The sequence below is a fragment of the Vidua chalybeata genome, chromosome 1 (assembly GCF_026979565.1).
Source record: "Vidua chalybeata isolate OUT-0048 chromosome 1, bVidCha1 merged haplotype, whole genome shotgun sequence".
In the NCBI taxonomy this organism is placed as follows: domain Eukaryota; kingdom Metazoa; phylum Chordata; class Aves; order Passeriformes; family Viduidae; genus Vidua; species Vidua chalybeata.
Window position 1 is genome coordinate 42,372,707 of NC_071530.1, and position 21,967 is coordinate 42,394,673.

Sequence of the window (21,967 nt, forward strand, 5' to 3'; positions counted from 1 at the left end):
CTGTCATGCTGCTGTTCTAGCTACTTCCAGGCATTTGTCAGAGACTGGCTAATTGAAGCACATGCTCCAGCTTGGATCAAAAGCGCTGTTTTGATCAAGACTGTAGATGCTGTTACTGCTTCCTTGTGGAGTTCTTTCCATGAAGTACTAGGACTTTGGTTTGTAGGTCTGGATTTGCAAGGTTTTAAGAAAGCACAAAATCTCTGAACATAGAAAAAGTGGAAGGTTAGAACAAAAGCAGCTTTGGGCAACAGTCCTATCATAGAATATTCTGAGTTGGAAGGTACCCATAAAGACCATCCAAGTCCTGGACCTCGATCCTTGAAGCCCTCCTTAATCCTGCTTGTAAACTGAGATTTCTTATCGGTTCTGGAACAGCTGCAGCCCACTTGCAAACCAGGTGCATAATCCAGTGAAGGCAGTTAAATTCTTGGGCATGTTAAGCCCCGTCCTTTGGATACTTTCCACACAGTTATTATCTGTTCACCCCTATAGATCAGTCTAAGTTCCTGTCAGTGTTCTGTCTTTCTGTTATGTCTCTTCGATACCTTGGCACCCCTAGGGTGTTCACCTTCAGGTGATATTAACATCCTAATTTCCTAAGACATCTGTGAGACTTGCTGGTTATGACTACCCTGTTTGTCTCAACAGACAGGAAAAGAGGCTCTCTTCCTTTTCCTCCAAAATTGCCAGGACAAGTAATTCTGACATGGCCTCCAACTTGAGGCTAAGTTGTGGGTCCAGGAGGGGTTTTCCAGGCATGCAGGAGGTCCCTGAACCTTCTGCACAGCAAGTGCAGTGGGAATAGAAGATGGGTGGAAAGTGTGTGGGGAGCAGAGCATGTCAGGCTTGTGGCTACTCCTCCAGCAGCTCTTTGAGAGCAACAGTGACAGAGCTGATAACTTATTCCTCTCTGTCCTTTACCATGTTTACTCTGTCACCTGTGGTCTTGGAGGCCCCAGCTTCTGTCTTGAGCCTGAAGCCCATGAATACAACCTTGGAATACACAAGAGGTTTTGATTGTTGGTAGATTTTTGACAGGAATCTGCTCCCATATTAATGAATGCTGCTGTAGTGCATCCCACCCAGATCCCATTGACAGGCTCAGTCTTTTTGTCTGTAAAATGGGAGATGTGTTTCTTCAGGTAAGGTTGTGGCTTAGTGTTGAAGTGTCATCTGAGAGAGGGCAGATGATCTTCCTGCTGCCTGGGCAAAAGCAGTTAACAAATAGCAACTGTGGGAAGGGTGCAGAGCAACCAGGGTGAGGCTGTACCCAGGGATCTCACAGGCAGGCAATGTTTTACCCTTGGTTTCTCATGTCAGTCTTGCTGAACATCATTGACTTACCAAACTTTTCTTATGAACATGAATTATCTCAGATTCCCTTGCAGACACATTGGCACTAATTACATTTGCAGGTGCGCAGCTGGCAAAGCTGTAGGAAAGGGAATTGATTTATCTCTGTCACCCTGCTGACCTGTCGTTACTAATGGCCAAATGGGAACTTGAAAGAGCACAAGTGACACCTAACTTGAATCAGAACAGCTACCAAAGCCATCTCCTGCCTTGGGAACTGGAAGGTGACTCTCACACACCTTTCTTCCCCACACACGCTGCAAACAGCTGCAGGAGCAGGCAAGTGTGTCCCTGCAATGCTGCTAGGGTGGTTCCTAATAGGGATAGAGGGGTTTATTAGAGTTTAGTAGTTTAGTGAGTAGTTTAGTGTATGGCAAGTTCAGATAGCAGGCAAGTATATGTTTTATAGGTATAAAACATGCTCATATCTGAGAGGAGAATAAATATCTAAGAATTTGTCCGGTTGATGTCAAGACATGTAACCTAAATGTATGTGTGTGTGCATGTAAAATGTTTGATCATACTTAAACCTTTTTAAACCTAATATTTATTTAAAACTTGCATCCTATATCTCTTAAGCCTGGGAGGATGTCATTCTTGAAGTACTTGAGCAAAGTGGGGTTTGGCCCCTGAGATATTCTTCAGAAAAATACCTTTTACACTGTCAAAGTATATTCTTGCTTAGGAATTTTCAATATTTGGCTGAAGTCCTGGTCCTTTTGGCATGAGCTCTAATTTTAGCTTCTACAGAATCAAAATGTCATCCTCTCTGTGTGAAGTCCCAATCTTGGTGTCTGAAAACCAAATGCTTCCTTTGTGTGCTTTTTGTATTTATCGGTACAAAGACTTTTTTTGTTAGTTCAGGCTTTTTTTTTTTTTTTTTTTTTTTTGTGCTCTCAAACTGAAATGCACTTTTGGTTCAAAAGCACTGCAAGAGGAATAATTTCTTATAGAGAGTCCTTCTGGACTATAAATAATAAATGCTGTGACTCAGAGTGATGCAGGCACCCCTGCAACATATATGTGCACTGCAAAGATTCAGTAAATAATTATTTACCTGCTCTTTGTCAGCCCTAAACCAAGAGGGATGTATTCAGACTTTCTTGCTAGCTTGATGAATTTTGTTTGTGCTGTACTTCTTTTTAGGAGTTCTAAAATGTGGTGCTGTTTTTGAAGGCTGCAACTTCATGAGGGGTATTAAATATTCATCAAATTCTTAGTTCTGAGCCAAGATGATCTATTCAAACCTTACCAGCTTGTCATAGGTGCTGACTGTGAAGAGCATGGGACTGCCACACTTAGTGCCTTATGGTGCAATAGTAATGGACAGTTATTATTTCACAGTTGCTGTTCCTCCCCCACCCCTTAATGATGTCATTTTGTACTTTGTGGTGTGGCTGATTAACAAACAGGACCCTCTTCAGGACTGCTGTTAAACTCTCTATGCATTGTGATAAATTGTACCTAAGAAATCCATTAATATAACTCATTCCAGGGGTACAGAAGAAGCTTATTCATAAATAGAAGATCAATCTGTATATGTTGTCCTTTCTTCTCCAGTAAAATAAAAGCTTGTCTAAGACAAAGAGACCAACATGGTCTGTGTAGGTTATCAGGGATCACACTGATAAAGTCACTAACCAAGATCTGTGGGGTCAGTGGAAAGGCTCCTGTTACCATCAGTGGGAGGTAGGTCATGCTGTGGAGCTTTCTGATGTGCAGAAAACACAAAGTCAGCATGTGTTTTCTCAAGTGAAGTCAGCTCCAAATCTAACTCCACTCCTAGAGTTACAAAATTCAGAGAAAAAAATATCAGACTTGTTCCGCACAAGGCAGCATCTTTGTATTCAGAGGGGCAATGGGACAATGAGATGGTCTTAAAAAGAGAAGGGTGACTTTGGATTTCCTTAGTCCCAATAGGACAGGCTGAGGGCACTGGATGGGCTCACTTCTCTTTTTTCTTTTCTATTATTTATTTCCCCCAGGCAGATGTGACTGACCAGTGTCTCCCTAAGATCCTCTCAGGACAGGTATAGGGTCATGCTGCAGTCTGAAGTCCGCCTTGAGCATGTGGGAGGAGGTATTAGAGAACTTTTCTTCTTTTTCATCCTTCTTATTTTACCTGTTAGTTCTCAAAGGGAAAATCCTCACAGACAGATACTGAACAAGATGTGTCCTGCAAGTATACTATCAACACGTTTGCAACGCCTCATATGTTTACTTGTGATCTGCCTGTGATCACTCTGCAGGAGTGTCCCTGCAGGGCTGGGGTCTCACTCCTGTGTTTAATGGTGTGACTTCACGCCATGAGCCTTTTGGAGGGCTATGATCTGCATGTAGATTCCATTGTGGGATAAGAACTTGAAGGGTTCCCACTCAGTTCTATCTGGTTTGCCATCTTCATGAAGCTGCTCAGCCCCCACAGGTTCAAGCTCTGCTGTGAAGGTTTGTGTAAGGCACTCACCTCCGTGAGCTTGTGTGCAGTAGGAGATTCTCTTATAAGCTCCTGGATAATTTCTGTGCCTTTCTGTTTAGGAATTGTTTCCACCATAAAACATAACTTTCGTATGAAAATACCGTTCCCTGGATCTCTGAAGGAGGGCAGTCACAGCCCTGTTCAATTCTAAGCCATTTGCTGACCGTCACAGCTGGGAAATTGCTTTCCTGGTGCCAAGGGAATTACTAGAAAGCACAACGAAAGGCTTTCACGCCTTCAAGCAAGGGCCATTTTTTCCCTTCTCTCCTGTTGTTTTCTTCTTTTGTGTGAAGTGTTTGGAGTAGCAGTGGCTTTAATGATCCTCAAAAGCAGGATTTCTAAAATGCGCGTGTCCCCCCTGCCCAAAGCAGTTCGCTGCTTGTCTCCCGAGACATGCTCAGCACCGCGAAACGGCACGGTGGTGTTTGTTTCAGTGTGGCCGCCCGTCGGGGATTTGCAGGAATACTGCAGCAAATCATCCTGCATGCAAGGCTGACCTCTGGGAGGCTAACAAATTGAGGTGAGCCAGCTGGAGCGATAGGACACTGCCGGCAGACAGAGCATGCTCAGACCTGGGGGAGAAAGGTAGCTCAGGCTGCCGATGGTGCACGGGTTACGGTGCCGAGAGCTCTTAGAAGGGATTTTTGCTTTTTCTTTGTGGTGAGGAAAGAAGAGGACTGGAGAGTGAGAGTGCTCGTTCCCCTGCAAAGCATAGCTTTAAGGTGTCTTCTTTTTTCTTTCTCCTGTGAAAGAGAGGCACCGGATAGCATTTCCTGTTATTTAGCAACACCAGGTATGCGTGCATGTGCTGAAACACTGATCTACCAGTGATAGTACTTTCAAGACTAAAAAGGCTGCAGATGCTCTGAATTACTGTATTTCTTTGCTGGGTGTCATTGTAACTGTGCTGTGTTTGCTGTGCTGATCACATACGGCTCTGAATTCAGTTTTGTTGGCAGTCCTGGTAGCAGTGTACTGAGGAGAGGGGGGAGGTTGGCATGTTTTCGATGATATCTCCTCGCTCCCCCTTCCATGCAAGTTCACACTGAATCCCTCCTCTGTGTGTGTGTACATGTGAGGAGAGAGTCAGTAGTTCATTTGTAATCCCACGTCTTTGTAGTCCCTCTTTGTTTGACTAGTGGTTTGCTTTATCATTTTTAAACAAAAGTCTCATAGGGAAAACATCTCTGATATGGACTAAATTCTGTAGGTTTGCAGAAATGTATTTCTTGCCCGACACATGCTGCTATGGGATTACTTTTTTTTTTTTACTTTCCCCTAAAAACATGCTAATGTGGAGCTTGTGGTAACCAAGGAGGGATTGTCGCTTTTCTTATTGGCTGCGCTGTGCTCCGAACAATTTTGGCTCCTGCTTAGGATTTGCAGCACACAGGAGCGGTCCTGGGCACCATGCTGATGGAAAGCAGGGAGAGCTCAGGCTGCGAGTGCTGCTAAGCACCAATCCTAGTACCCGAATAACACAGGTACTCTGCCTGCTGGAGAACACAGAAAGAATGGATAGATAAAATACAGAGAATAACAAATGGCAGCTGAAGCCCAGAGGCACAGCTGGAGTGGCTGAAGATCATCTTGATCAGTACTTTGGGATTTCACATCATACTCTTTTTAATTCAGTTTTGCAGCAATAGTAATTTTGCCTTCAGCACCCCTGCTGTCTTTGCTTTAGGCAGACCACTAAAGTAAGATAAAACTTCTGCTCTCTTGACACTTTTTTCTGACAAAGGTGTCTTGTTTACAGGCTAAAAGCAAGAGACCAGGCAAAACGAGAGGTTTTTTCCTCGTATGACAGGGCTGTTAATGACAATGTAACCAGATAGGTTTCAATGGGATACTCGAGTGAACAAAAGATCAGCTGGAGTGAACTCTGCCTGTTAAGCTTTCCCCTCTGTCTAGCCATGGTTATTTTGAGTTACTTGGGTTTTCATCTTTAGGCTTGGGACTCTCGGAAGGTGAGCAAGACTTGAGGGCTGAGAGAAATACCTTTTTTGTTTCTCTTTTTCGTCACTTTTTTAGCTCATTTTCCTTACATCTCTCACCTCAAGCTTGTTTATCAAAAATGCATCTTAATTTTAAGGGAATTTTCTTGAGACCTGGGATTTTGTATGGAGAAAGAATTTCATACTCCATTATGGATGGAGAACTTGGAAATGCAGATCTTAAAAGCCCAAGAAGTATTCTTTTTAGATTTATACTTTTAGCTCAGCTTTGTGGCTTGCTTCTATGCATTGACTGCTTAATGTTGGAGTTTTTTTTAACCTGTTATTTTGTAGATCAAGACAGGAGTATCAACAAATATTAAATCAATGGCTGCTAGTCATTGTGAAAGGTTGGATCTCTTCCTGTCCCAGCTCTCACAGACTCGGAAATTTAATTGCAGAAAACTTGGGTTTTCTATCAGTAAGTGCAGCTGGGAGGTGTCCTATGGCCACCAATCTTCTCCTGTTCATATGGAAGGTACTTTTGCAGTAGGGACCATTGCACAGAGCCTCAGTCTCCTTGGTTGCAGTCTTGTATAGAAAGATTTACAGTTTTGCTTTCTATTCCTCACTTATGCTGAACCATAAAAACTGAAGATGGACCTAATTTTGATCACAACTATCTATAGATAAGGTTTTTATAAGACAGGGGCTTTTAAAATATATTGTTATATTTGTTTTTTTTTTTCTGAATAAAGCTCTGTTTTAAAAATTCTTTTTGAGACTACATAGTCAAGATATTCTTATTTTTTCTTGTCCCCTCTTTGTATCAGGCTTCAATAATGATATTTTTATCTTTAACTGCTGGGCTTACTCCCGCTACAAGAATCTGCTCTTTTCCTGTTTAAAAAGTCAGCACTTCTACAGTTGGCTGCTTTTTACAAAGAAAATGTTCCAGTATATCAATCATTCAGTGTACCATCCTTTCTTTAATGTGCTATGTACTGTGAAAGATATATGTATCTCATTAAATAAATAGAGTGAATAAGATGATAACAGCTTTTTGAGCTATGGGGATTGACTTACTTGTAGTTCTGTGGGAATCTGTGACAGAGATGAGAATAAAAGCAAATTCTTGGCTGCTGAATCCCAACTCCCCCTCTTTCGAATTGGGAAAGTTGCCTTCTAGCAGCTTCTGCTTTGAGGATGAATGAAGTGGGTATTTAAAACTGCATGTGTTGCATACACTGAATCCTTAGCTAAGCCTCTTGCATCAGGGATGGGAGAAAGAACAGAAGACATTTTGCAGGGGGAGTGCAATATGCCACGTTTGCATGCTTTTCTTTTCCTGTACTGGTCCTGGAAAGCCAGTCTAGCAAGAGATAGATCCAGAGGTAGGGAGTGCTGATGGGGAAAATGTCCCTGAGGAGGGAATATCTGCTTCTACCCCTCCCACTGTTACCGTAACAAGAAGCCCATTTCTTGCCCATCCAACTCTGCCCTAATTCCTTCACTGTCCTGTGGCAAGGGCAGCCCCAGTCCACTTCCAGTTGTGTTGTGTTTCTGGGAACTGTGGAGATGGTTCTGTTTGGACACCCTGCCACCACTGGCAGGGTGTGCACAGGAGCTGACCAGCTGGGCCAAAGCTAAGTTGGCCTTTACAAGGAGGCATTTCCCTCTGTGCACAGAGTGGTGATGCTCTCTGGAAATGTGTCTCCTTCATGCTTTTTGGTTTTCAATTTTATGAGGCTTTTTTGCCTGCTGTAGCTATGGGAAGCTGAACATTGGCCTGGAAAATGTTTGGGCAGTTGGTAACAAAAGTTCATTGAGGCCTAAACAGACAAAACCAGCACTTGTCATTTTGTTAACACCTGCAGGAATAGGTGACCTCCCTTTAGGCATGCTGGTCACCCTGTTCACCCTTGTTCTCCCTAATCAAGCTCTTGGGTTTTTTTCCCTTTGGGGGGGTCTTAGTAGTGTATGTTTGTCTTTTTTGTAGTTGAGATTTTTTATGTGGATTTTGTAGCTTTTCTCCCTATTTCTTACCTAAATTGCAATTTTTAAAATGGAGAGGAGATTTGGAACACTGTCCATCATATTAATAGCTTTAGTGATTCATCCTACTGTAGCTTCACAATTAAAAAAAGAACAACAGAACTCATCTCCTAAATGAATCCAAACAGATCTTTGTGCCAACTGCCTATTAGTGGAAATTCCTCTCTCATCCCGCCCACTCTGATCTCCTAGGCATGTTAACAGGAGATGGAGAACAGTGTCTCCATCTATGCTTCCTGTGTCCTTACCACTTCCTGAGGATGTTTAATACATCAGATAACCTGTAGCTAACAGGCAGAAGGTGCTGCTGTGTCCAAACTTGCATGAGAGTGTTATGGACCTGCAAGACACTGGAGGGCTCTGCCAGAAGTACCTGCTGAAGAAACCAGATAAATATTCCTGAAGACTTTACCTGCTCACCAGCAGCCAGTGCTAGTTAGAGGAGAAGTAGCTGGGCTGTGAGAATGAAACTGTGATGCTTTTGCTAAGTGAATGGGGGTGGAGGAAGAAAATGGGGTAAGCTTTTCATGCCTGTGAACTCTTGGAAAAAGAGTAAAGATGAGCTGACCAAAAATAGAGTGCCTCCCACAGGCTCTTAGCTGCTGGAGCAGCATCCATTGTGGCTGAGCTGCAAACCTCAGGATATGCTCTTAATTCCACTGCACAGTCTTGAGCTGCCCCCACACCGGTGTTTTTGTTGAATTCTCCTTGTCTGGCTCTAAGACTGCTGCCTCCTGCTCTGTCAGCATCGCTGCCAGAGAAATCTGCCTCTTCTACCTCCCTCTTTCACTCCTTCTGCTCCCCTGCAGCCCAGTCCTCTTGGGAGTCCTCAAGGGCACATCCCATCCCCTCCCTGGGACATCATTGCCCTCTGCCAGCTTGGCAGCAAGAAGCTCTGTGCAGCTTTTACATGCAGATCTCTCTGGCTTGGCTCTGGTCTACCAGCTGCCGTGTCTCCTGGTGCTGAAGGATGGTGCTTTAGCATTTCAAAGCAGAGAGTGAAAAAATGTCAGTCCAATCGATTTCTTTGGTAACTGGGGCGTATTACTCATGTGGAGCAGAGCCCTGGGTATCCCAGTGTCACTGGGAAGCAAGAGGGTGGATGAACATCGTAGGGATGGGGAGGAGGCAGTCTGTGGGCAGCTTGGGGGGTGACTGGCCTAGGGACTGCCCTCTATATAGAAAGAAACAGCACAGAGCTGCTCTTACGAAAAGTGTGTCTGGCCTGCCACTTCTGCAAGTGCCTTTCAGTTCTTAGGATGTTCTCTGATGACACCGTGGGAGTTGGCAGCTCAAGACCCATTTCATTTGAGGGAGATTTAGTAATGAAAATTTCTTTTATTGTGAAGCAGCTCTCTTCAAGTGGAAAACGAAATGCTTTCACCTGTTTCAGTGTTACCCTCTGCCTCCTGGGAAAGTTTCTTATCCCAGGTCTACTGCTGCTGACAGCACTTTATGACTGATCTCAGCTTGGGGGACTGAGGAACTAGGGGATGTGGAGAGTGATTGCTTGGCTTTACTCCCTCAATGCAGCCTCTCTTGGGTATGTAAAAGCAAACAGTGGGATTGTTTGTTACTATTTATGCTCTGTCATTCCCTGAGGGACCAAAAATTATAGTTCCTGAAGGTCTGTTTTCACTGAAAGTGTCAGATTGAAAAAAAAGTGGATGATAAAATGTGGGAAAACAGGCAAAGAATTAAGACAGTTCTCTGAGTACCTGTGAAATTCTCCTTTCATTTCTGCCTGCAACACCCCTTCCTATCCACATCCTGTTGTTCACTTCCATCAAAAGCAGCTTTCTCCCAAGCAGCATGAACCAGGATTTAGGAACTGGCAATGAGGAACAGAAATGAAGGTGGATTACTTTAGTGTTGCTAGCATTTAACATATATTCCTGACACCTGGTTAGCTAAAGCACATACACTCACTTCAGCTAAGTGCAGGGAAGTGAAAGAGCTGCAGTGAGGGAAGAGATAGAAGAGGGCCTTGCAGGTGATTTTTAGTAAAAACCTGAGTTGTTCATTCCTAGCCATTTAGCAGGTATGGCTGTGGCAGAGTCTGAAATGAAAATTGCTAACATCTGAACATTGGCTGCATCTCTGAAGTGCCTCTTATGCCTTTCCCTTGGGGCTGGAGGGGAGAGAACAAATCAGTCAGGGGTGAAACATTTGAACAGGCTGTTTTCAAGGAGACCTGTTTGGCTCAAGGGGTTTGTAATGGTCAGCAGAGCTCCCCACCACCCAAATGCCTGTCAAATGCAGGTGGCATCAGTGGTGTTTTTATGGACTGCGGGCTTCTTGTGCCTTTGAAACACCCACACGTACACACTCACCTTGCCATAATGGAGTAATAGAAAAGTCATGTGGTTTTCCCTCCTCTGCCAAGTTGTTGCAACTTGCATTGACTCTGTTGAACTTGTATGTGCTTTGTTCTTCTGACAGAAGTTAAATTTTATAATGCCTGCAGGCTGGCCTTCCTTTAAGGGTGTGCTTGCAGGAGAGTACTTACTTGTTAAAGGTCTCCTCCATGAACTGATAGGCAGGCTTTGCGCATGGCTGCTGGGGCTTGATCCTTTCCGTGCTGATGCTGTTGAAGTCACTTAAAGCTGTGCTCACAAGATGAGAGGTTTGTATTGGAGAGGTTATGTACAGAATTGGATGATATCATTATACATTTTTCAAAGGCACTGAAGAAGTAAAATAAAGCTTTGAAAGTTGGTACCAATAAAATAATTCAGGGTCTGTCCCCATCAAAATTTTCTCTTCCTGAAAACTGATTTGGCTACATTAGCAGAACCCAAGTGATGTACTGCTGTCCCCACTGGGTTTCTCTTCCAGGCTGTCCATGGAATAGCCATGGTTGAGAGTTGCACAGCCATGAGGAGCAGCAGTCACCCCTGTTGACAGAGGAGGACAGATTGAGATGTGATGTGATAGCCATCATTTTTCTGTGCAGGATATCTGTGGCACCTGGGACAAGACCCGGTTAAAATTCCTGTGGTGGAAACAAAGGCTAAATGTTAGAAAAGAGTCCTTATCATAGTCCTTTATGCCTCTCTTGATACAGGCTAGCTGAAGAGATGAATAAGTACTAAGAATGAGGCAGAGAAGCATCTTTGGGGCATGGTTTATGGAGAGTTGATCCTGTCCTGATAATCAGATGATCACTCTAGGTCCCTTTCCTTTTTTTCCATGGTTGAAATCAAAACAACACATTTTTAATTTGCTGCTTGCTTTTAGGGAGTTTCTAAATGCAGCAGTTTTTCAGATATTTTGCCAAAGGAGATGGACATCATTTCTCTTTCATTTGAGAAATAGAAATAAATATGTTGCTCAGGCCCCCAGAGATCACCTCTTGAGTTTGTGTGGATTACATCTAACACTTGTTTCTTTGGCATTATTCAGACTCCCACGTACCTTCAGTTCTTCCTAAGATAGACCCCCCCCCAGGCTGTTGGGATCTCATGAGGTATAGGAATCCTTTTTGACTTCATTGAGTTCCATGATTCTCCATTCAATCCCAAGTTGCAGGATCAAGCTTTTAAGTTGCAGTAGCTCTTTTCAAAGGAACTCCTTTGGCAGTAGAGGAGGTGTTTGCTTTGGTCCCAAGCATGCCTGGCTAGCTTCCTCCATATTGCCATGTAAGAAGTGTCTCTTGGTTAAAATGCTAAAGGATGCTTGGGATGTCAGAGCATGTGCTTGAGACATTGCTTTTTTTTCCCCATGGCAAACTTGCAACAAAAGAAATTTAAAATTGCTGCCTTTAAAAATGGCAGCTAGAAACAATCTAGTGAGGTAAATGCTAATTAGAAATTTCCCTTCCTGAAGTTCCCCATGAGTCACAGAGGCAATTATTTACAGCCTGACTAGCAGTGAATCTTGATGCATAATGAAAATTGAAGCCCATAAATTCTGTAGGTGAATCAATATCTCAACTGAAGTTCACAGCTGAAGTTATAATCAATACTCTGATATAAGCCAGTAGTGTTTCTGCATAGGAGGAAAACAGTGTCAGGCTCTAACAGAAGAAGAATCAGGGAGGCTTTGGAGCAGCACAGAAAAGGTTCTCAAGTTGGAATGGGAAAATGCCAACAGTGAAACCCTTAAATGCATTAGCTTATCATTTGTATAAGGGCTGGCTGTGCTGTGCAAGCCAGGCTCTCACTAAATGAAGGTCTGATTGCTTTAATGACACATCAGTTCCTCTCATAAAGAGCACAGTTCTCCTCTCTTCCATGCCAATATTTCTTTTGGAAGATGATGGCAGTTCCTAGCCTTTGATCCTGGATTGCAGCCAGAGCAACACCCTGGTGACTGGGGATTCTCCCTCAGGGCAGTCCATAGACCTGCAAGTCCTTCCCCCACCCCTGGATAAAATGAAATTGAATGTGATGTTCACTAGTTCACATTGCACACTGAAGTGTAGCAAAATCTGTCCTGGCAGTACTCCCGAGCTATTGCTACCTGCACACTGAAGGTGAGGGCACCACTCAGTGCTCTCAGCCATACAGAGCAGGAGGAGGAGCTGGGGCTCCCAGTCCTCTGCAGGTGGCCCAGTGATGGCAGTGCTCTATTTCCTATCACTGTGGGAGTGGTCTGCAAAAAGCAGAGTGATCCAGAGTCCCAGAAAACATACTTTTCTTTCTAGCAGATCTTCATACAGCTCATCCTTAAAGTCTTTTACATTTTCTTCTTCAAAGGCATGGAAATGAAAATGAGAGAGGAGCCTTCCTGTAGAGCAGCTCCCCATTCTGTTTGCTTTATACTTTTTTGCAGTTTTAGGGAGAGCTTTGTCACTTTTTTTGTTCTTTCCCCTCATTCCCTGGAAGGGGGAAAAAATTACTGAAAGAAGCCTAAACTCTCTTGAATAGTCCATAAAATATGATTTATGATGGAGCTGTAAACCTGATGTTTGAAGGATCCTCTCTTCTTTTATTTTCCACAGGTCTTTGCCCTCACCATGTCAAAGAGTATTAATGATGTGTTCCCTCTCCATTGCATTCCCCACCTGTCATCCTGCTAGGATCTAACTACAGAATGAACATAGCAGCTGTGTTCAATGCCCTGCTCGTGTCCATCCTTGCTGCCGTGCTGTGGAAATACATCAGACTGTGCGATCATGCTGCCATGGTGGAGGAGGAGTTGGTCCTCATGCGCCAGTCTCAGGAACTGTCTGAGGCTCAGATTGACTACCATGCAGCTCTGCAGGCCCTGGTGGAGAACGGTACCAGGATGGTGTGCACTGGCAGGATGCACACCGACCGCATCTGCCGCTTTGAGTCCCTCTGCTACTCTACCGAGGCTGAGGAGTTTGTCTACTTTCACAGCAACTCCTCCGTCATGCTGCCCAACCTGGGCTCCCGGAGGTTCCAGCCAGCTCTGCTCGACCTCTCCTCTGTGGAAGATCACAACACCCAGTACTTCAACTTTGTGGAGCTGCCAGCTGCTGCGCTGAAGTTTATGCCAAAGCCGGTCTTCGTGCCTGATGTGGCGCTGATTGCCAACAGGTTCAACCCAGACAACCTGATGCACGTCTTTCATGACGACCTCCTCCCCATCTATTACACCATGCAGCAGTTCTCCGACTTAGATCTGGAGGCACGACTCTTCTTCATGGAAGGGTGGAGTGAAGGTGTTCACTTTGACCTCTACAAGTTACTGAGTAACAAGCAGCCGCTCCTCCGGGAGGAGCTTAAAACCCTGGGCCGGCTCCTCTGCTTTACCAAATCCTATGTGGGACTATCCAAAATCACCACGTGGTACCAGTACGGATTTGTCCAGCCACAAGGGCCAAAGGCTAACATCTTAGTTTCTGGTAATGAGATCAGGCAGTTCACCAAATTCATGATGCAGAAACTGAACATCAGCTTGGAGGAAAGCTCCAGTGAGGAGTACATTGTAGTCTTCAGTCGGACAATCAACAGACTTATCCTAAATGAGGCAGAACTAATCCTGGCTCTTGCTCAGGAGTTTCAGATGAAAACCATTTCTGTCTCTCTGGAGGAGCATTCATTTTCTGACATCGTCCGGTTGATCAGCAATGCGTCCATGCTGGTCAGCATGCACGGGGCCCAGTTAGTCATGTCGCTCTTCCTGCCAAGAGGGGCCACCGTGGTGGAGCTCTTCCCATATGCTATCAACCCCGAACACTACACCCCTTACAAAACCCTGGCAACCCTTCCTGGTATGGACCTGCAGTACATTGCCTGGCAGAACACGAACAGGGAAGACACCATAGCCTACCCAGACAGACCTTGGGATCAGGGTGGGATTGCTCATCTGGACAAAGCTGAGCAGGAGCGCATCATTAAGAGCACGGAGGTGCCGCGGCACCTCTGCTGCCGCAACCCTGAGTGGCTGTTCCGTGCCTACCAGGACACAAAGGTGAACATCCCGTCTCTCATACACGTGATTAGGCAGACTGTGAAGTCTAAGCCCGGACCCAAGAAGCAGAAGTGGTCTGGTAGCCTCTACCCTGGCAAAGTGAGGGATGCCAAGTGCCAGGCCTCTGTCCAGGGCACGAGTGAAGCTAAACTTGCTGTGTCCTGGCAGATCCCCTGGAATCTGAGGTATCTCAAGGTCAGAGAAGTAAAATACGAAGTGTGGATACAAGAGCAAGGGGAAAACACTTACATGCCTTATATATTGTCCCATCAGAATCACACCTTCTCAGAAAACATTAAGCCCTTCACAATATACCTGGTGTGGATACGCTGCATCTTCAACAAAAATCTTCTAGGACCTTTTGCAGATGTGCTCTTGTGTAGTACATAACCCACTGCACTACCTGTACAGCTCTAACCTGCTCTCCACTCCATCTGTGGTTTAAAATTTCTCATCTTGTAGTTTGTAGAGGGCTGAAGAAGACTAGACTGTACCAGTGCCTAAGTGTCCATTTTATTGCATTCCACATGTATTCTTTCAATGGTATTTATTTCCAGTGAGTGTTTGGGAAAAAAAAAAAAAAAAAAGAGAGAGAAACCTCTGTTCTTCAGAGTAACTTCCAGAGGTTAAATTACATGCTGAATACATGTAATTGAAAACAGAATGGAAGTGAATTTTGTGTACCTTGGTCGTGATTTAAATTTGCTCCGATTGTGTGGTGACTATTTAAGCACAGCGTTAAAGTGCAGTTAATTCCATGGCTAAGTGGGCAATTCTCATCAGCTTTTTCATTGTGAGTTATATTTTTCCGTAACTCTTGACTGTAACTTTGAGTTCAAGATTTTGTACGAGAGCCTTCATTAAACTGCTGTAAACCTCCTCAATACTTTTCTGCATTTTATTATTTGTCCATTGCTGTGATAAAATGTGTATCTGTAGCTTCCTGTGTTTCTATTTTGGCTGAAGAGAATGACTACAGATTACAGCTTCATATTTAAAGTCAGATTTTAATGCACCCCTATTGCAAAAGGTTGTAGTGACAGATAAGAGGTAGAAGGGATGGAGTAGGTGAAAGAATTTACTGTGCTTTAGGAGTTTTCATTTTGTGAGTTATGTACAGGTGTGTGAGAAAGGAGTGGGGTGATTTGGGAGAGCTGAGCATGTACAGCAATCTGCTCAAGAAAATCCTTTTTTTTTTTTTTTTTTTGGTATTTCATCAGAATAATCTGTTGATAATAGCTACTAATAGGTACATGCTTTGCTGGGGAATAGGCAGGTGGTGGCATAGGGAAGCTTTCCGTGCACAGGTGTTCCTGGATGTTGGTGGAAGGAAGCAGAGTCAGACAGGAAATAGGTAGGTATGCCAGGGAATTGGGCTGGCCAGAGAATGTGGCAGGGATCAGGCTGATGACACTCACACCTCTGGTTCTCCAGTGGGGGCGGGGGGGGGGGGAGGTAGTTTAGTCGAGATTTAAATTCATTTTCCCTGAGATGGGAATCTGGCTTCATTGCCAGGCTAACACTCTGACTACTTTGGACCTGATCCTCAGATCTGCTTTAGCTGGAGACCCTAAATGCCACTGTCTTTGAAAAATGGCTCTGAGTCACAAGTGAAGTTCTTGAGGAGGGGGAAAGGAAAGGGGCAGGAGTGTGAGATGTTTCCCTGATAGATATTAGCACCCCCTATAGTTTATAACCAGTGTGGAAGCAAATGGGAAAGGGCTTTCTTCTCCTTTCTCTCCCAGTCCACACCTTCCTCCCAAGGTCTGGATGGACATTTGAAGAATAGGATAAATGTCTTGCTTTCTAGGCTGATAGATGAGCATCTCAAGGCAGGATTATAAATATGGATTCTAAGGAGAGGGGGAGTACAAATGGCTGTATAAATTTGGACAAGAAACAGAAAGATTGAAAAATGAGCAAAACACAGCACAACACTGGACCTTTGGGCAAGTGCTACTTCTGTAAATTAATTTTCATTATGTCTTGCTTTGTTTTCAAACATGTTTATGATTTAAAGAAAGGGAAGAAACAGAACATGAGTCCCAAAGTCTGCATTTGCTTTGCAATTTTAACCTTGCCAACTAATGATTTTTGCCTTGCTATTTTAAAGGGGCATGGGAATATTCCCATTGTTGTTTTCTTAGGACGAAATGGGCTTCTTGCTGAAGTATTCGAGCTGTGCCCCAAAGTCTCCATGTGGCTGCACATTCCCCACCATATATGTCAGAGCTGAGGTGAGAAAAATTTCCTAAAAGATGGCAATGAAAGCAAGCTGTTTGGGGAAGCCTCCAGGACTTGTGGCTCCCCAGGAACTTGCTGGCCAATGAGCTCCCACTCACAAAAGGGTTTAGCAGCAGTCCTGCATCTCCACATCCATTCAAGCTGAAGGCCAAGCCATCCTGCTGGCTCTTGCAAAGGTGGTATTGTTGGTAGCATATTTGGTAGTGAATAAGTCTTCAGACATCTGAAATTTAGTCAGCATTCATTTTGTATCAGTTCTAAAAATAATCTTCTTTGGGTGTGTGAGCTGTCTGTGTTCTCCTAACCATTGTTCATCCTCAGCAGGATATTGATCTGCATGTTGCCTTCCTGCCTGCTTTTCTCCATGTCTTTTGTAGTAATCCTATGCCTGTAATTTGTAGATCATCCCATTTCACTTAAAATTAGTTCCATATGATTGCAGATTTTATAACATTTGCAGATTGGTTACAGCACATTAACTATTTTCTTCTTATATCCTAATGACTAATCAACAAAATTGGCCACAGAGCAATGAAGTATCATATATGTGGGTTTCTGTGCTCTTTACTCTGGCATGAAACAGTCTCATGTTCAGAGAGAGACTAATTTTTTCCAGAAGATAATCAGATGTGCTTTCCAAAAATGTGCATTCAGGTTCTGTCTTCCTCATCAGTGCTATGAGTACTTTATGAGGTGGGAAAAAAAAAAAAAAAAAAAAAAAAAAAAAAAAAAAAAGAAGGGCTTTTTCCTTTTCAGATTCTCAGACAGCTGAACTGAAGTTGTGCTGGTGATGTTGCCATTTGTCTCCAACACCTGCCCAGTGTAAAAGTGTCTGTGCTGGCACCTCACTGCTATACCTGAATTTCTCCTCTGCCAGAGCACATAGCAGTGAGAGCCCCTGGTGCCGCCTGTAGCTGTCATAAATTGGGCACAGTAATGTTACTGATTTATACTACCTGAAGAACTGCTCTGGAGTGCTGGCATCTTTCCATAGTAAATTTTCTTTCTTTTAAAAACTTTGCCATTAGTGCTTTGCAGGCCCATTCCATTTCTGAGGCCCAGACCTCTCGTGTTGCATGGGCTCTTTGTTTCCCTTCCTCCTCTTTGTCAATGCCACTTCTTGATGGATCAGGGGGAATGTTTACCTGGCATCATTTAAAGTTCTATCCTATAGTGAATGCAGACTCTGTGCACAGGGCTGAGGCTGCATCTCTCAGGTGCATGAAGGCAGGACTGGAGCTGGATTAGTCTATTTTTTTCATTGGATGAGCTTGTGGGGCTCCTTTTGGAGCTTTGTGCAAAAGACTTGGAATTTCTACCGCTGCATCATTTGGTTCTGCTCCCAAAGGGAATACATTATGCTCTCCAGTGCTGTCTGACCATGCTGTCCTGAAGAAGAGAAGTAGCTGGGATTAAATCTAGATCCCTTTGGGTGCAGTGCAGGATGCTGGTCTTGAACTCACTGCTGCTAGCCTTGTCCACGCTTGCAGAGATGGATCATCCAGGAGGATTTCCTCTGGCTACAGTTTCGTATCTCCTTCTAAATAGCCCAAGTGCAAGCACCAGCCAGCGGCTGTGGGAGGGCTCTTACTGACCTGTATGAGGACAAAGAGGAACTGAATGGAGGGCTTGGACCCATGAGGTGCTGGAGCAGGAGCTGCAGGCTGATGGTAATGCCTCCATGGGTGGTAGGGGCAGCAGTGATCGGCTGTTTGCAGCCCAGGTTGGTCACCCAGGGTGGGTTTTACAGATCCAGAAGGTGACTGGAGACCGTTAAGCAAAATACTTGGGTCTGCAGAGTTCAAATTGAGATGTTTCTGTCTCCTTCCTCTCCCCTCTTCTGATTCTTTTTTGACAGATCCTTTTCTTAAGGAAATTATAACTCTTAAAAGCAGTAACTTGGGACTTTGCAAAGTGCCTTTTTTGGCTTTACCACCTCAATCTCTAAGAGCTAAATACATTACTCAAAGTAAATGTACAACAGGATTATTTGTTAAAGCTGTCTGTTGATTTTTTAAATTTTTATTCTTCCATTTCAAGTGACTTTTTTGCCTCCATCTCTTAAGGCTTTGCATGTCCAGCACTCTGGGATCTGTGGATGTCTCTTGTCCCAAGACACCAACACCTCACAGGACCCAAATTAAGTGAAGACGCTTAGGATATTATTCATTTCAACACCTTGTAGGCTGTTGGTGTAGACGGCTCTGAGGCAGAGGCACATTTGCTGCAGGTGGACTGGCAAGGGCCCTGACACAAGCCTTTAGCCTTCCTAGGGCAGGAGTTGGTCCAAGTCCATAGCAAGGAGATTGTTGCTCTCTGGGATCCCTGGGTGAAAGGAACTCCATAAGCACTCCATCATTTAATTTGTATTGAACAAAACAGTGACTTCAGCATCTTTATTGCTGTACCTCTTCTGCTGAGCTGTATAAATAGCAGACATATTTCTATAATTTTTTTGCTTCTGCTGTCTATGCTGGTGGTTTAGTAGATAAAAGAGCACTTAATTTTCCCTTGCTGGACTTAGGAGAGGCACACTCTTGGAATGGCTTTCAATGTGATGACTGACAGTCCATCTGTGCTGTGGGTGGTATGAGAAGCATCACCATCTGCACGTGTGTGAGGCACATCACCGTCCTTATGTAAGAGACGTCACCTCCCCCAGCGTGTCCCTCCTGAGGGGCTTTCAGCCAAACCCTCTGCTAGCGTGGGGCCAGCTGCAACACAGAGAGAGCCATGGTGAATTTACACTGAGTGAGGGCCTAGCCCCGCTTGTCACCCTCTCAAGTCATCCCTTCAGAACATGCTGATTACTAAATTAATTGTTAGCACGTTCAGACATGCTAATAGAGGCATGGAATAGCCTCCTGTTTGCTCGAAATAACTTGGCAACAGTCGCCACCTTTAAATGCCGCTTAGTCCTGCCATTTTCAAGTGTGCTGCCTTTAAAATTTAATTGAGTTTCCCTTTGTTGGGTGTGCATTCAAACAGCTTGCTCCAATTGCCTGATTTACCTTCTGGGTTAGCTGTGTCCCTGTATGCATAATGTAGCATCCACCAAAAGATCCACTCAGGGTAACATCTCTGTTCCCTGCCCTAGAGACTCCCTGCTCCTTTGTCTCTCCCTGCTTTAATGTTATCCTGGCCTCTAGCAATAGCCAGCCAGCGTGTGGGTAGGGTGGATGGAGGTGAGACAGTCTGCAGGCATTCCATCCCCATCAGCACTGTTGTTTTCCCGCTGTGGGTTTCCAGCAGCGTTACCCTGTGGATGTTCCTAGCAGTGTGATGTTTCTGTGATGAGTCAATTCCTTCTGCTTCTTCAGTCCGCCTGGCAAAAACCTGCCGGGTCCCTGTGGCTATCCACAAATAGGTAGTGGGGTGCTGCTCCGTGGGCTCTGATGGATCTCCTGCTTTGGGATGATTTCACCTGTGCTAAAAACCAGAGCTGGATACTGGCTTTTCCCCACCTGCCAGCCCCAGGGGCCAGGTCTGCCTCTGTGGGTGGCAAGGTGCAACAGACACAAGCTCAGGCTGCTGCTCAATCTGCCTAGCGGGGTAGAGGCACTAGTGGCCATCTGGCCGAGGTTTTCATTACGTGTGTCTGGTTTTTTTGTGGGATTCTCACTCCAAGAAACGTGGAGGAGAAGGAGGTGGCATGTGGGGGAGCAATCTGGAGTGAATTACTGGAAGATCTCCTCTATTTTTTAGGTGAGACACCAGCAGAGGACTGTAGATCAAAGCCTTTTGTTTTGGCACTAGACTCCAAGATTTGCTGTTTGTACAAGTCCTCATCCCAATCCTGATCCTCTGTTTCAAGGATTTATACATTCTCCATTACTTTGTCCTTTTTATTTGCTCTTTTTTAGATTCCATCTTCTGTTTTGCCATTAGAAGATGAAAAATCTGAGCTAGACTTTAGGCAGAGGTCCATGAGAAAACACCTGTGTGTCTCCAGCTGTGGCCAGGAAGCCCCTGACAGCAGTGCTTCTGCACAACAATGGAAGATGAGTGCTGCCCTCCATATTTCATAAGCATTCTTTTTCATCTCTTTCCTTCTGACAGAGAAAGGTGATTTCCTCCACACATGAATACTTGTCAGTTTCAGAGCCAGACAGCTGTGAAAAATCTCTTTCCTTTCTTTCTCCAAATTCCTTCCTCAGGATGGTGATGGTGCTTCAGAGGAGCAATTTGAAATGCTGTTTGCTTAGGGGGGAAATGGGATTCGGTTGTCTGCGAGTGAGGGTTTCAGATGCTTTGCATTCTTGTTCTTTTCCCGCCTCTCACTTGCTAAATTTTGGGCAGGAGGTGACTCTGTAGGACATCATTTGGTTATTGCTGATGCCTGGAAGATGCTTGTCCTTGGAGAAAGTGGACAAAGAGACATTGCTATGCAGCTCCAAAGGGCCAAACACCACAGTCACATGTCCCAACTGCTTTTGTGAAAAACATTTCATTTCTCTGACAATTTTTCCTTCCTTCACAAAAAAACCCAAACAAACAAAACCTAACCAAGCAAAACAAAAGAACCGAACTCTATTAGGGAGAATTTTTGATGAAATATGTAAATTCCAGAGCTGTCTTTCCACTCAAAACTGGTTTTGACACAATTTTCAACAATTGATTAGGGTCTAGAGGTGGGCTTCTGATTAGAGAGTGGTTTATTTATGCCATTTTCCTTTTCCCAGGCTAGAGGAAGGACTGAGAAATTGGTGGGGCTGACCTGAGAATGCCTGTCTGCAGTGCAGAATTTTCAGTGGAAGTCTCAGGGCAGCCTTTTCCTCCCAAAACTGTGCTGCAAAGCTGGTAGGCAGAAAGAAAACTACCAAAGAGCAATTAGCTGCATTCTCTACATTGTACATTTCCCTTTTAGGTATCATCACCTTTCTGAGCAAGGACCTTATTTGAGTGTCCTCCTCTGGAAAAAAAAGAAAATATTTCTTACAGCCCAGGTTTGGGAAAACTCTGACCAGCAGAGTACACTTCCTATAGCAGTGGTGTAGGGAAGGGTGGCAGGTGTGTAACGCCAGGCTGTGATGGACACAGCTGCTGATGTGGCTTTTCCCAAGGTGAGCACTACTGCTCTTACCCTGCTCCTGCTGAGTTAAACCTTATCCCATGAAAAGCATGAGCATATTGGTGGCCAGTTTGATGCATCCTCACTAGTAGCTCAGGTGAGGGCCACCTGGGTAAGCACCACACATAAATAAGCTGCACAGTTCTAAGCAAAGATTTTGGCTCTGCTTTCTCAGCTCTGTTTTGCCATTAGAAGATGAAAAATCTGAGCTGAAAATTCCCCTGAAATTTCAGGGGAAACCAAGACCCACAAAATGACCCATGTGGAGTAGTAGTGCACCTTGGTTTGTGCTGCTCCAGGCCAGATGAGCCATTTACCTGCAAACCCTTTCTGCTTGATGGAATTAAAGAGTATCTTACAGCCAACCCCATATGATCTGTAGGAAAATAAGATCACCATTAGGTGATCAACAGCTTCAGGAGCAAGCAAACATGCCTGAACACA

The 21,967-nt window shown here is 44.4% G+C and overlaps 1 protein-coding gene across 4 annotated transcripts in view; it reads left to right on the forward strand.

The window, feature by feature from the left end:
• The window catches only part of POMGNT2 (protein O-linked mannose N-acetylglucosaminyltransferase 2 (beta 1,4-)), a 31,330-nt gene extending 16,238 nt beyond the window's left edge, over positions 1–15,092 (forward strand). For 3 of the 4 annotated variants that reach the window (XM_053945256.1, XM_053945247.1, XM_053945265.1), the window contains one exon: positions 12,770–15,092. In XM_053945256.1, the coding sequence (XP_053801231.1) occupies positions 12,862–14,598 (1,737 nt within the window). In that variant the 5' untranslated portion in view covers positions 12,770–12,861 and the 3' untranslated portion in view covers positions 14,599–15,092. Of the gene's footprint in view, positions 1–4,420; positions 4,626–12,769 lie in introns of those variants that run through there. The other variant, XM_053945236.1, reaches the window with a different exon arrangement.
• Positions 15,093–21,967: the final 6,875 nt, after the last annotated feature.